Genomic DNA, 13,231 nt, shown 5'->3' with positions numbered 1-13,231 from the left:
AAACTACTGGAAGCTTATTGCAGCAGTTTTCCAAAGCTGCCCCTCTACTCTGCGCCGGTGAGGGCGAGACCGGAGTTCTGTGTCCAGATGTGGAGTCCTCAGTCTAGAAAAGACATCAACCTTTCGGAGCGTATCCAAAGGAGGGCCACAGAAATCATCCATGGAATGGAACACCTCTCCTGTGAGGACAGGCTGAGAGCTGGGGCGGTTCAGCCTGGAGAAGAGATTGCTCTGGGGAGACTCGAGAGCGGCCTTTCAAAAAGGGAAGCTACAGGAAGGAAGGAGACAGACTCTTTAGCAGAGTCGGTGGTGACAGGACAAGCGGAAACGGCTTCAAGCTTAAAAATAGATTTAGGTTGGATATAAGGAAAAAGTCTTTTACAGGAGTATTGCATGCCCTGTCCCTGGAGGCTTTCAAGGCCCCGCTGGACCAGGTCCTGGGCAACCTGATCTAGCTGCGGTGTCCCTGTTTATTGTGGCAGCTGGACTAGATGGCCTTTAAGGTCCCTTCCAACTCTAAGGATTCTATGATATCGCTCCTATTGGCTTCACGACACTCATTAATGTCTGAGGTCCTGCATCCTCCCTGCACCACTGGAGGAAATCAGCTGAGTGAGAACATTAAGGCTCGCTGTTCCTAGCAGTGGGCCCTGCCAGCAGCAACGTGCAGCCAGAAAGAAACTCAACTGCAAGTACTGCAGAAAGGCTTTGAGGAACAGCTTCTGCACAGGACTTTCTTACTTCAAGGTCATCCCAAACCACATCAAAGGCAACTCTGATAAGTAAGAGCACAGGAACAGCTCACCGGAGTCTCACATATTACAGAAGGAAGCAAGCAGGTTCTCTTTTCCTCCCTAATTAAGGCTTTTAATTAAATTGCATCTTTCGTTGTGTTCTTTCGTTGGATTTCTTGCCCAGTCAAGTGCTGCTGTACACGGAAAAGCCAGCATCGGGCCTTCATTAGCTATTTCTAAAAATAAGACATATTAATTTGTTCCTCCAGCACCTGGTGTTTTAAGTTATTTCTTGGCAACTTCTGTTCCTGGCATTTAAACCTTTTTTGCATGCAGTTGAAGTCTGACAGCAATACTGGTTATCCTTCCCTGCCTTGCTAATAATTTGGTTGATGGCATGCAGGTGGGTCCCTCATAATTAAAAAACCCATTTTCAAAGTTGGTATTAGGTGATTTGAAAAAACAGAGCACTCCATTCCAAGGCTAAATGTAAGTAGGCTGCAAAGCTCCATGAAAATATTGCATAATTTAGAGATAAAAATAGTTTTGCTTTATTCAAGCTAGACAGGATAGGTAGACTTTTACTGCAATCAGCCTAAACCTCATCTCTTCAAGTTGCATGCTCAAGTTGATTACGGAAAATTAAATTTAGTATTAATCAACCTAGGAAAGAGGAAATGACAAAAATGAAGCTAATGCATAAATCATAGAAAATAACGGTCGAAAGACCTTCAGGAGATCATTTAATGCATCCTCACGCTTTGCCCTGCACCAAAATCACTCCCCCTCTCCCCAAGCCGCTCCTGACAGCATTTGTCCAAACGTTTTAAACATCTACCTGCAAAAGTCACCCGCTCTCCTGTTCCAGGCTTTTCCCCGCTGCCTCCCAGCTACAACGGTTTCCCAAGCAAGCAGGAATATATGTCTGAGAAATCCCATGTGCCTGCCCCATTGCAAAGGGCCCGGCCCAGGAGCAGCACCAGGTGGAACAGATCAGACGCAAATGGCTGCACAGCCCACCTGGCAGGATGTAGGGCTTACCCTTCCCCTTCAGAAAAAAAAAAAAAGAGGAATAAAGAGAGAGAAATGCGAAATTCACCTGTTTATATAAATTTCTCAATTGAGAAAGAAAAGCCTACGCATCAGCTGTGGCTTTCAGCTTTTCCATTGCATTCAGCTTCTACACCAATGCTGAGTTCAGCTCCCAGCAGCTCTGCCCATCAGCTCTGCTTTCACAGGTGCCATCTTACTGCCTGCACAAGGCCAAAGGCAAACCGTGATCACATGCAGTGAGAACTCACACACCACTACGGGGTCCTGCAACGTGCAACCGCACTATTTGAGAGCTTGGGTTATCAATTTTTAAGCTGATTTTTCCTTTTACGTGCCAGTTTCCCTACCCCATGGCAGCTGCTCAGCACTGGAGTGCAGCAGCGCCTTGGACTTCCCCTGAGCAGCACAGACTCCACCCCATTTCAGCTCACAGGAGAGAACTAGCTCTGAACGTAGTTTCCAGTGCACGAGAATTCTCCTTCCTGAGCTCTGACAAATCCTGATGTTTTATTCCTTTCCTAATCTTGCTCCCTAAGAAATGTACAAACCTGGTCCCTGTTTATCAGCTGGGAGCGTGGCTGTAGACACAGCTCTTATATCTACATTGCTTTCTTCCTGAGAAAAAAAAAAAAAAAAAAGACAAACATCAGGAATTTGGAAAAATTAAAAAGCTAAACATAGCCCTTAACTGTTCCCCTTAGTCATCGCCAAACTTAGTTTCTAATCCCTTTGAACTCCACCCTCTGTAGTTTAGTAACTCGCTTCCTTAGGATTTTTTCCATCCCTGCTGCAAGCTGTGCTCACACGTATACATACGCACACACATGCCCAGCACAGAATGGATCAAAAAGCATAAGCCAAACAAAGGGCTGCAACAAGCTCAAACTCCCTGGAACCGAAAAAGGCATGAATAACGTGACTACAGCTCAAGTCAGGAAGCTCTTCTCTGAATGAGTTGTTGAAGTGACGCAGGGGCAATTGCCCCCTGCTTGGTTTTACGGATGAAATGGGATGTGGGTACGCTGTCACAGGACCCAGGCTGCCCACACTTTCCTGTGACACGCTGGTACTCAGCTAAGGGGAAAACCTCCTGCAGTTGATCAATGTGGGATGGTTAAGGGCAAGCCCCTGGCTAATTCAGCCATGCAGAGACATGCTGGGCTTCCCTGGAGAACACTGCCAGATTGCACTTGGTCATGCTAAGAACTGCTTGGCTCACTGGCTAGAAAAAAACAGAGCAAATGCAAGACAAGCAGGGAAAACACTGGGCCTCTGAGAACACAGCAGGGAAGCTCCAGCTGAAACGCTTGAACCTGCCTCTATGAGAACAGGCAACAACTCTTGGTTTTGGGACCGTAAGGGCATTAGCTGTAGAGGACACAGAACAACCAGCCCACAAGAAAAACGTGGGCATTAGGGCCTACAAAAATTCACTTGGGCTCAGGGATACGACCTGTCAGGCTGAGACCAGCATCCTCACAATAGTTCTGCCACCTATACAGACCTCAGTACACAGGGAAGATCTCACACAGTCCATAGCATCTTTACAGAAGCAGCACTCAGTGCCCATACACTTAACAGCACTCGTGCAATACTTAAAATCTGCACAGGACTGCAGCCTGGGCAGTTTTAACTAAAGGCCAAAGCTATTCAGATATCTTGTAACAAGACCGCAGCCTGTGATGCATAATCTCTGGTTTCATGTTACTTAGCACCCCTTCCTCCCCCCCTTGTTTCTGTGGATGTAGATCACATGGCCTCAGCACATGTTGAAGGCTGAGTGGTGTCTGACAGTACAGGGTTGCTTTTTCACTTGAAGAAGTGGGAAAGACTCATTCTGAGAAAAGACTTAAGCACGCAGCAAAACTTTGCACTGCAATATTGCTAAAGTCTGGAGCAGTCCCTTGGGCGCAGGGGAAGACAGCAGCGCTAGTGATTGGGATACCTAGCTGCACTGCAGACTGTAGTTTGGACAAGTGAGCATCTTCCAAGTTGCTCCTTCTGTGATCCACACTACATAAAATGAGAATAATCTAAAGGAAGGGCTGTGCAGGATCTACCTCAAGACTTGTGTTAAGAACTTCCTATAGTCCTAACCAGCAGGCCACACAAACAGGCTTATGGTGTCTGAGAAATTCGTGACCACTGCTTGTTTATACAGAGAAATGTTTCTGTGCAAGTCTCCATACAGCAAGGTGACAGGATCCAGATGCAAGGCAGGCTCGCAGATGCCTCTACAAGTTGAGGGCTCTCTATCTTGACACCGATACCTCTGAGGGAAATAACTGTTTTGTATTAGGTTCACAGGAAGCTCAGAGGAACCTTGAAAAGTTGCTATGATTATTTACGTTAAGTCCATGCGACTTTTCAGGGCACGGATCTCCCCTGCAAAGAAGTAAAAATTCATTAATAAACTGGAATAGTTTCACACAAGATACACGAAGCAGGAATGTTACTAACCTTGAAAACACGGAGACCAGCCTCTTGTGCTTTTTTCCTCCCAACTGCAAATCAATTGTCCATTTCACAGCAAACATTTAAACTTCACATCATTTATCAGCAGTAATCTCCATTTTGTACGTGAACAACTTCATTTATTAGCTTAATAAAAAGCCCAAATGCATAGAGCTGAAAACACCAGATAGGTACCTCAGCATACACCGAGAATGGGTTCAGAACTATAATCAACCTTCTTTATTATCGTAGAGAAACCAAGATCACCGGGATTGCAGAGATCCACGACTGAGAAATCCCAACAAATACAAAGTCACCACCGTGCTATCAATTGCACTGCTCGCTTACTACAGTTACAGCTGTGACTGCAAAGCACAGCTCTCACACCATATTCGCATCTCATTTACCTTTGGAACACGTCACGTGTACTTCACAGGTTTAGCAGTCCTCCTGGCTTCCTTCTCACAAGCATATCAAACATCTTAAAGCAACGCCACATAAAAGCTCCTCCACACGTCTATACTCTATGCGAGGTCTTATTTTTCTAAATACATAAGCAATTTGAAGTCCCTGAGTTACACATTTCCTTACACCACCTCCCCAGAACTCACGGCGTGCTTAAGGTTTACAAGTTACCACTGTCGTCCTGCAGCGGCACCAGCGAGTGTCCTCAGGAGGCGTGTCACCCTCCCCTGTACGCCAGACAAATTTGGCAGCAGGCATCAGGAAAGCACTTGAACTGGAGACAAACAGCACGCAAGTCTCCCTAGAGCTCCCTTCAGATATTTGCTGCTGCTGCCACCTGCTTTTAAAAGACAGATTGGTATTTCAGAATTAAGCAAAGAACCTTTGCCCCTTAGAGGCAACTGTCAACACATCTTGATAGAGTACCAAACATATCAAACATAACTTGTAAACAGCAATAATTTAGGGATATATTCAACTAACAAGGATGACAGAGACAACTTGCAATTCAGAAATAGCATTTTGTCACAAAGTCTTTTTGGCTTGACAAAGAGAGTTAGATTTGTTTTTTAAATGGTTAGTGCAATTTTTATTTGAGAGGTCAGCTATAAGAAGAGTTAAACAGATGAATCCAGTATGACATCTCAGCTTCAAAGTTGTATTTTAAACCTGATCTGGAATATGGCACAGAACTCTTAATATCTAGACTCAAAACATTTGTCATAACAGAAATAAAACCACAGCTATTTCCCTCCCAGGAAGATTGGGGTGGGGGTTAATTTCTCTAAGGGATAACTCGTATTCCATATAAAACAGAGGGACAAAAGCTTAAAGCATCAGAACTGCAGCTGTGTGCTTGGCCAGTACCTCTGCAATCAACACATCCAGCATGATCTTATGTATAATTCATTTGGAAAAGTGAATGAAGGAAAAGTAGGCAGCCTCATTGAAGAGAGATGCAATGCAGCATTTGAGAACAGTTTCTGAAACTCATTCTTTCCTGGAGATGCAGGGTCCTGTCAAAGCAGCTCTGAGCTTTCTACACCAGGAGTAGCTACGAACAGTGCTACCTGTATTTAGATGTCACATTCCAAGCAAAGCAAGAATGAGTATCCAAGCTTCTACCCAAAGCAAAAAATAATCAGTGTTGCTCTCCTTGACACTGATAATGGTGTATTACTGAGAAGTATTGAGAAGTTCTTTTGGAATCAGAGGTCAGGCCTCAAGACACTTCCGAGGTCTTCAACTTCTATCTGCGTTAATAGTTCTGATTTAGGAGGCACCACAAAGTGCTGACCACATCACTTCCTTATACTTACTGCTTTTGCAAGCTCAACTCATTCTAAGGACACCTAGTTCACTACGGCATCATTGCCCTTCTCCATCATTTCTCTTCCAATACGAAGTACTCCCACTAAACTCTATTGGAAGTCAACGTATGTGCACACAGGACATGACAAACCATTTAAGGCTCTACGGTTGACCAAGAGAAACAGAAAAATACATACACGTTACCAAAATTTGCTTCCACTTGACATAAGGTACTGAGTTTTAATTGAGACTCTTCAAACCATTACCCCTCAACCCTCTTTATTATCCACCTTTTCTCCCTACTCCTTTAATTTATGGGAAGACTCCCTGTGCTTCCCTAAGCAAAACAACAATATCACATTAAGTTTGCTCCATAGACCAAAAAGGAAAAAAAAAAATAAGACAAACTGGTTCACAGTTAACCATAAATAAAAGTGCAATAAGTGTTCAAGTAGAGTGTAGAGTTTAAGCAAGCTGTACAACCACATTTGGCATAGTCATCTTTTAAAGGCTCTGCGTGGGTCCCTCCCATTACTGACAGCAGGAGGAAGAGGCTGAACACTATTAGCTGTTGCTGGATTTACAGGTCCTCGTCCATTGCCTCTCCCACTACTTGCGTAAGAGTGGCCGTGATTATATGTAAATGGAAATCCACTCGATTCGGGTCCAGTTTGTAAACCATTTCCTAGAAAAGACAAAAAAAAAAAAGGTCATCACAAGTTCCATTGACTGAAGTCACTGTTTCCCCACACAAGTTAACAGCAGGGAACAGAGAGTCCGCAGCGACCAACAAACCCCGAGCACTACAAAGAGCCTCTCTGGCTTTCCCAAGGCCCCAGCCTGCAACTTACCTTCTCTCCCCCATCCCTTCCATCCACTTCCAACTAAAGCAAGACAGGCCACAGGTACCTGCATGACAACTCTTTGCACAGGAGAGATAGCAGCCTAATGAAACTAGACTGATGCTTTCAGAAACACTGGCTCGTAGGTAGCACACCAAGATATTCCAGAGACACAGCAGGGCAGAAATCAAAAAGAAACAAGCAAAAGGAAAGCAGGCCGTGCATAGCTTATTGCATTATTTCCCATTACCAGACTTAGGAATAGAAAGCTATCCAGTGAGATCCAGTCACAGAAATAAGTCAGCTAGCACTAAGTACTCATGAATTGGATACTTAAGCATCACTGTTCATGTTTTGTTATCACCTCCTCTGAAGATGTGCCTACATAACAACTGGTTTAAATGCCACTTGGCTCATTCAGGAAAACGAGAGACTGGCCTAAGAAAGCACTGCCCTTCTTTACTCAGAAGCGTTTGCTTTCAAAGAAGAAAAGAAGGCTCCTAAGTGAAGTAAAATATTAAACGATAATCACATTATGAAAGAAGCAGACAGTCACTGTTTAGAAGTTAAACAGAGCTTTGGAGCAGTGGGTTATTTATCAGTTTGCAGTCATCCATCAGCAGAGTTTAGCTGTACGACACCAGGCACCGAGTCCGGGCTTTGTGTAGGCAGCCACAAATAAGGTTCCCTCTGAGCTTACACCCACTCACGACTTGGAAGCAACTTCAAGCTTTAACATTTAAATAGACTGTATTACAAAACCACAGTCAGATCAGTTATTAGAATTCAGATTACCACCACTTGTATCTATTTTGAGGAGCTAACCTGGCAGGAAAACCACGGTAATGGGCAAGATTTTTAAGGCCCAGATCTCAGGTGGTTTAAACAAAACGTCACCTTCTACTCCATTTAATAAGCAGAATTTCAAGTGCTGTCAAAATCCTTAAAAGCACCAAAACAATCCAGAATTAGTAAAACCCCTTTATATGTACAGGTACCATGAATATTCCTATCTCTTCCTCTTCTCGGAGACAAACCCCAAAGCCATTACTCTGGAAATGTCTGTGTTTATCTGCTGGCAGGCTCAGTCCCCACTCAAAAGACTCTTTGAAGTGTAGTACATGGTTGCCACACAGTAGAACAGAACCTTAAAATAAACTTTTTTTCATTCTCATAGACATACTTACACTTCCACAAAATGAAAGATGACTTACCCAGTGGCCCGAAAGTACAAGAACCCATATTACTTGATGCAGAACTATTATTCTGTTCACCTTGTGCCTTCAGAGAGATATAAAAAAAAAACACGGATCAGAGAAGTTTTCGTAATTTCACATGAAGGGATTGATTTTCTTCCCGTGTTCTTATTGCAGCTTGATATAGAAGTTACCTGTTACTCCAGTTATTGACTTAAATCTACTTATTAGTTCAAGACCATTTTTCCAGACGAGTCACAGTATTCGTAACAAAGAGCACTTGACGGTGGAAGTCTCAGACAAGTTTAACATACCATTTTGTTCTGTCCAATGTGTTCTGAGTTGGGCTCACTGAAGTTCGGCACTTCTGAGTATACCATGCAGAACCTGAGGAGAAATTACCATTATGGGCAAGTTCTAAAACTGTTCTTAAATTTCTCAACCCTGCTACTCAAAGAACGTTTCTTCCACACATCCCACCACCAAGAACTAATCCAGAGCCCTCTCCTTCAGAAAGTCAGTAGGTTTTAAAAGGCCTTGCTAGTTGTTTGATCCCTGTGTAGGATTGTGGTGAAGCCGTCACACCTATTTCTGTCAAGCAGAGGAAAGTAGACGTTTGCTCTAGCAAGTAAAACAGCCAGAAGAAAACAAAATGTAACAAAGAGCTCCCCTCACATCTCTCATCTCTGCAGTTTCGTCCAGCACCCAGTCACAAGGTCACCTGAGACAGCCACCCAGCCTGCTCCCAGACTTTGGCTGCCTTAGTTATCTAGGGAAAACAAATACTCCCACACATTCCCATGCAATGAGCACCCCCTTACCATAATAATGCAGAAAAGCCCAAAACAGGAACAAAATTCAGAGCATCCTTTCCCACTTAAGGGGACTCTTAACAAATAGGCCCAACTTAGTAACCACATAGAAATTATAGCACGAATACCGATTCGGATCATTAAACAACTCAGTTGCTAAACAAAAGTACAGCTCCCGCTGGGAGGCAGAATCTAGACTAAGACTCACCTCAGGCCAACCTGTCAGACTTAAAACCCCTCTGGATGCTAACACTGAGGCAATGACTTGGCACTAAGAAAATGCACAGATCATTCCTCATCTAAGAAGAGGCCATCCCATAGCACTACTTCTCCAATGACTACAACGGTTCCTGCAGCACTGTGTAGCAACAGAAGTACTCTTCTGTTTAGAATTGTTGCTATTTTACCTGTTGCCTGCCAACCGCCTTACTCCTTCTGAGCCACAAAAAGTCACCATCTCACTTAGTAAACTGTTTAAAGACAGTTTAATGAGGCTTGTTTCTGTTTAGATACGATTCACTCAAGTTACCTTTGTCTTCCTTTTTTGTAATTCTTCTCTCAAGCATGATTAGAGACACAAGACTTCCATCAGAATGGTAACTCAAGCTGAGTGACTAAGTCCTTAGTCATTTATATGCCATCCCATCACCGCCTAACCTTTAAAATCCAGACCTGTGCCATGGCAGAGGCTAATCTACCTCAACACGCTTAACCAGAGAGGACTGGAAGTCACTGCAACAAATGTGGAAACTCACGTCACAAGTACCCTTATTCTACCTATCTGTCACCACACAACACAGCTTTGCTGGCCTAGCATTTATGTATTCAGAGCCACCACATCTTATACTTACCACAATGCTCTGCTGAGAACTGAACATAAAACCACGACATGGATGTGCAATACTTACTCCCCGATTTTATGCAGCTCGCCTCCTCGTCCCGTGTAAAGTGTCAAGCACCCTTTCCACAGAGATGCATACCTGGCCAAAGAGAGGACAAGCAAAGCAGTCTCTTAGACGAAGAGAAACACCATTGCTGAAAAATCAAGTAGAAATATGACATCTTCAAGGGTTGAAAGGTACTTCATATCAGAATTAACACCCTAAACAAGCCACAGGGACCTCAAGTGTTATCAACTTTAAGGCACTAAAAGATTTTCATCTTTACATTTTACCTCTAGCAAAAGTTACTGAAAGCTCAGCTGAACCCCTCGGGAATTCCAGGAGGCCAGCCAACTATTTTGAGACTTGCTCTTTCCACGGCTAGAGAAAACCTTGTGACCCATTCCTGCAGAAAAGGCATTTTGCCAAAAGCAGGACCCGTGTTACCATTCAGTGACAAGTCTCAATTCATTACCTGTTAGTAAGTGCCAGGAAGAATCACAGAATGGCCAAGGTTGGGAAAAACCTTCAAGATCATTCAAGAATTCAAGACTTTCAAGAATTACCTTCGTTCACTGAAGAATACAGATTTTACTAGCAATATGTAGAATAGGAAGGGCTTTTTCAGTACTGATCCTTAGCATTTTAAGGCACAAGTCTGAACACAGTGCTCCAACTGACATAAAGAAATACACTATTAGCATTTTCGGATAGCAGAAACATTCACAGGACAGAGCACAAGTGACAAATGGCTCCAGGCACTGAAATCCGGGTTTATATAAAACCTTCTGTGGAGTTGTTCCTTTCAGAGAGTGGCATCGCGTAAGGATAACAAGGCAAAATTCACACTGGAAGCCCGGATGTAGTGCTAGGGACCTAAAAGGAGTACAGGCGTGTTGATCTTCCTGCAAACGAAGCATAAGCCCCACACATTCCACCTTCAGGAGTCACTGATAATCTGGAGTCACCACTTCCTTATGTTCCGGGTCTATCTTCGCAATATAGATAAGGAGCTCTCCTCCTGTCTTTTGCCTTAACAATTCACAGGGCCCCCAGCAGAAGCACCAGGGAGGGGCCCCGCCGGCAGAACAGGACCCTAATAGCAGTGCAATGGTAACCTCTGTTCGGCACAAACAGTGCCGTGTTGGTTTGGAGCCTGTCTTAGAAGCACAAGTCATGCTTTTCAGCTTGTGGTGCCACCTTACGCTTTAAAGATGGTTCCCTCTGTGTTTCACCTTTAATAACTAGTTAGCTGGATAGACTTCATGCAGAGCACAAAGGAAAATAGAAACAAGTGAAAAACAAAGCACACATTTACTGGGACAAGACTCAGCAAATCTTGATACCCTCCAGCACAGAATTATTCCAGCTATGTGGGCTTTGCCACAGAAAGAGTTGGCCCTACAACACTCAACTCAAGAACTTTGAATTTTGAAACGCTAACTGGAGCAGCTTCCTGTAAATGAGTTAATCAGCCAGTGATGGTAAACAACAACGGTGCCTGCTTTTGCACAGAAATGCATCTAAAACTGCTGGAAACTCAGCAGAAGAAAGGTACATTTACATATAAAGCCTAGCTAAGCTTTACTACTTGCAAGAATAAGCAGCTTGCACTGGAAATAATCAGATTACCCTACTGAACAGAGCTGAAATCTACCTGTCTTTCAATGGCAACATCCCACACTGAAACCAAACTGAATTTAATATGCGTTCAGAGAACCCCATATGCCTGCTTAAAGGCATTTTTCAAATAGAAGAGCCAAACTAGAATGTACTTAGCTTGTGCAATTACACAGTCTAAAGCAGGCTTGCAATTCACGTAAACAAAGGCATGACTTAACCACCTATAAAGATGGTGGATGTCAGCTCATAGATTTAATTCCTACAAGCCAAACTCAGTTTTCAACATGAAGAGATGCAATGACCCTCCCACTGGCAGCACTGAACTATTAGAGCAGCTGCAGCAAGCCACTGTCAGAAAACGCTGCTAAGGAGAATCATAACTTGTTTCAACGTCAGCTATGCGTGAGGCCCTATCCTGGCCCAGAGCCCTGGTTTCGCTCTGCACATTTCAGTGCCCCAGCACTGCCACGTGCTCTCCCCGCAAGCAGGCTTCCCCAGAACCTCCTCTGCTAAGGAGTCCGCCCGTTTCACAGAAAAAGTCTGCACAGGAAGAAGCAGGCTTGGCAGCAAGGGTCATCCAGTTTCTTTCTAAAAATCAGGAACTACACTGAAATGAACAAGTGGAGGATTTCAGGTAACAGCTCCACAAAGTAACCTTCTCATTATTTTTTTTCATAAGCACAAATTAAAAGGAGCTTAACACGTGCAGTAGTATCACCATCTCCTGCAGTCCTGTGGCAGAAAGTATCAGCGCAATATATTTGAAGAGTAAAGTAACTAACATGAACTCAAATGAAACCAACTGCTACTGTGTAACTGGTAAACTGAAGTGAAAAAGGATTTTTAAATTGCTGGGGTTTTTTCTGTTTGCTTGTTTACCTTGCCACATCCATGAAGCACGGTATGGGTGGTTTTACTGTGAGAAATCAATTGGCACCTACCCAAACTTAGGCTCAGCAGTGTAGCCCTAGTGTGCAGGCTTACGGTGAACGTGAGAAGACTCTCCCATGCCTGTCATTTCTGCTATATCCACTGCAACGAAAAGCAACTTTTTTACATTAGAGACGCTATTCCTGCCTTTCGTTGAAGAGCCGACTGCCGGGGTACAGTTCATGCTGTAAAGACAAGCACACGGTTCTCCCTGCCCTGCTTCGTTTACAGACGGGGGCCGTCTGCCGCACACACTCCCTATTACAAGAGCTCCAGAGAACAGCTCTTTCGGGCCCCAGCACAGCCGCCGTGACAAGCGCAGGCCCCTCCCACCACCTAGCAGAGCACACGCTGGCGCTGGGCAGCCCCGGGCCGGAGCGGACCGCTTTCATTTGGCAAACGGCCCCGGACTGCCCCAGCGCACGGAACCAGCCCGAACGGGGCGGGCCGCGGCTCCCCACGCGGAACACAAGCCTGCTTCCAACCCCGAGCCTTCGTACGGTGACAAAGAACTCCCCGGGCCAGGCGGCGACCCGAGGCCCCTACGCACCCTTTGGTGAGGCGGATGATGTCCCCCGGCTGGATGAGGCTGCCGATCTCGTCCCACACGGAGATGGTGATGCTGCCCGTCTTGTCGGCCACCTTGCAGGACCTCACCTCGTGCCCGTCCTTGGTCTTGGTGACGCGCCCTGCGGGAAGGAAGGGAGGGTGGAAAGGAGAGAGGAAGAGAGGGAGGGGGGAAGCGCGCTGCGGGGCACGGCGCGGCCAGGCCGCGGCTCCGCGGGACGTGGGCGGCCCGGGCGGGGCGTGGGACCGCCACTTACCGATCTCCAGCACAATAAAGACGACATTTAAGTTTTTCAGTCCGGGTTTTATGTCTTTTATAAAGACGTACGCATCGCTCGCCGCGCTCATGCTGCGGCCGGCGGG

General features: G+C 45.1%; 1 protein-coding gene across 1 annotated transcript; it reads right to left on the bottom strand.

Moving 5' to 3' along the window:
• Positions 1 to 3,919: 3,919 nt before the first annotated feature.
• Positions 3,920 to 13,225, bottom strand: NABP1 (nucleic acid binding protein 1). Its single transcript, XM_010713378.3, has 6 exons — positions 13,126 to 13,225; positions 12,852 to 12,990; positions 9,776 to 9,847; positions 8,370 to 8,442; positions 8,074 to 8,140; positions 3,920 to 6,702 (listed from the first exon to the last, which is right to left on the bottom strand). The coding sequence occupies exons 1-6, from the start codon at positions 13,214 to 13,216 to the stop codon at positions 6,515 to 6,517; spliced, it is 630 nt and encodes a 209-aa protein (XP_010711680.1). The 5' UTR covers positions 13,217 to 13,225; the 3' UTR covers positions 3,920 to 6,514.
• Positions 13,226 to 13,231: the final 6 nt, after the last annotated feature.

This window comes from Meleagris gallopavo, chromosome 7 (genome assembly GCF_000146605.3).
Source record: "Meleagris gallopavo isolate NT-WF06-2002-E0010 breed Aviagen turkey brand Nicholas breeding stock chromosome 7, Turkey_5.1, whole genome shotgun sequence".
NCBI classification, from domain to species: domain Eukaryota; kingdom Metazoa; phylum Chordata; class Aves; order Galliformes; family Phasianidae; genus Meleagris; species Meleagris gallopavo.
Note: the sequence above shows the minus strand (reverse complement) of the source record. Positions and strands in the feature narration are given on the sequence as shown.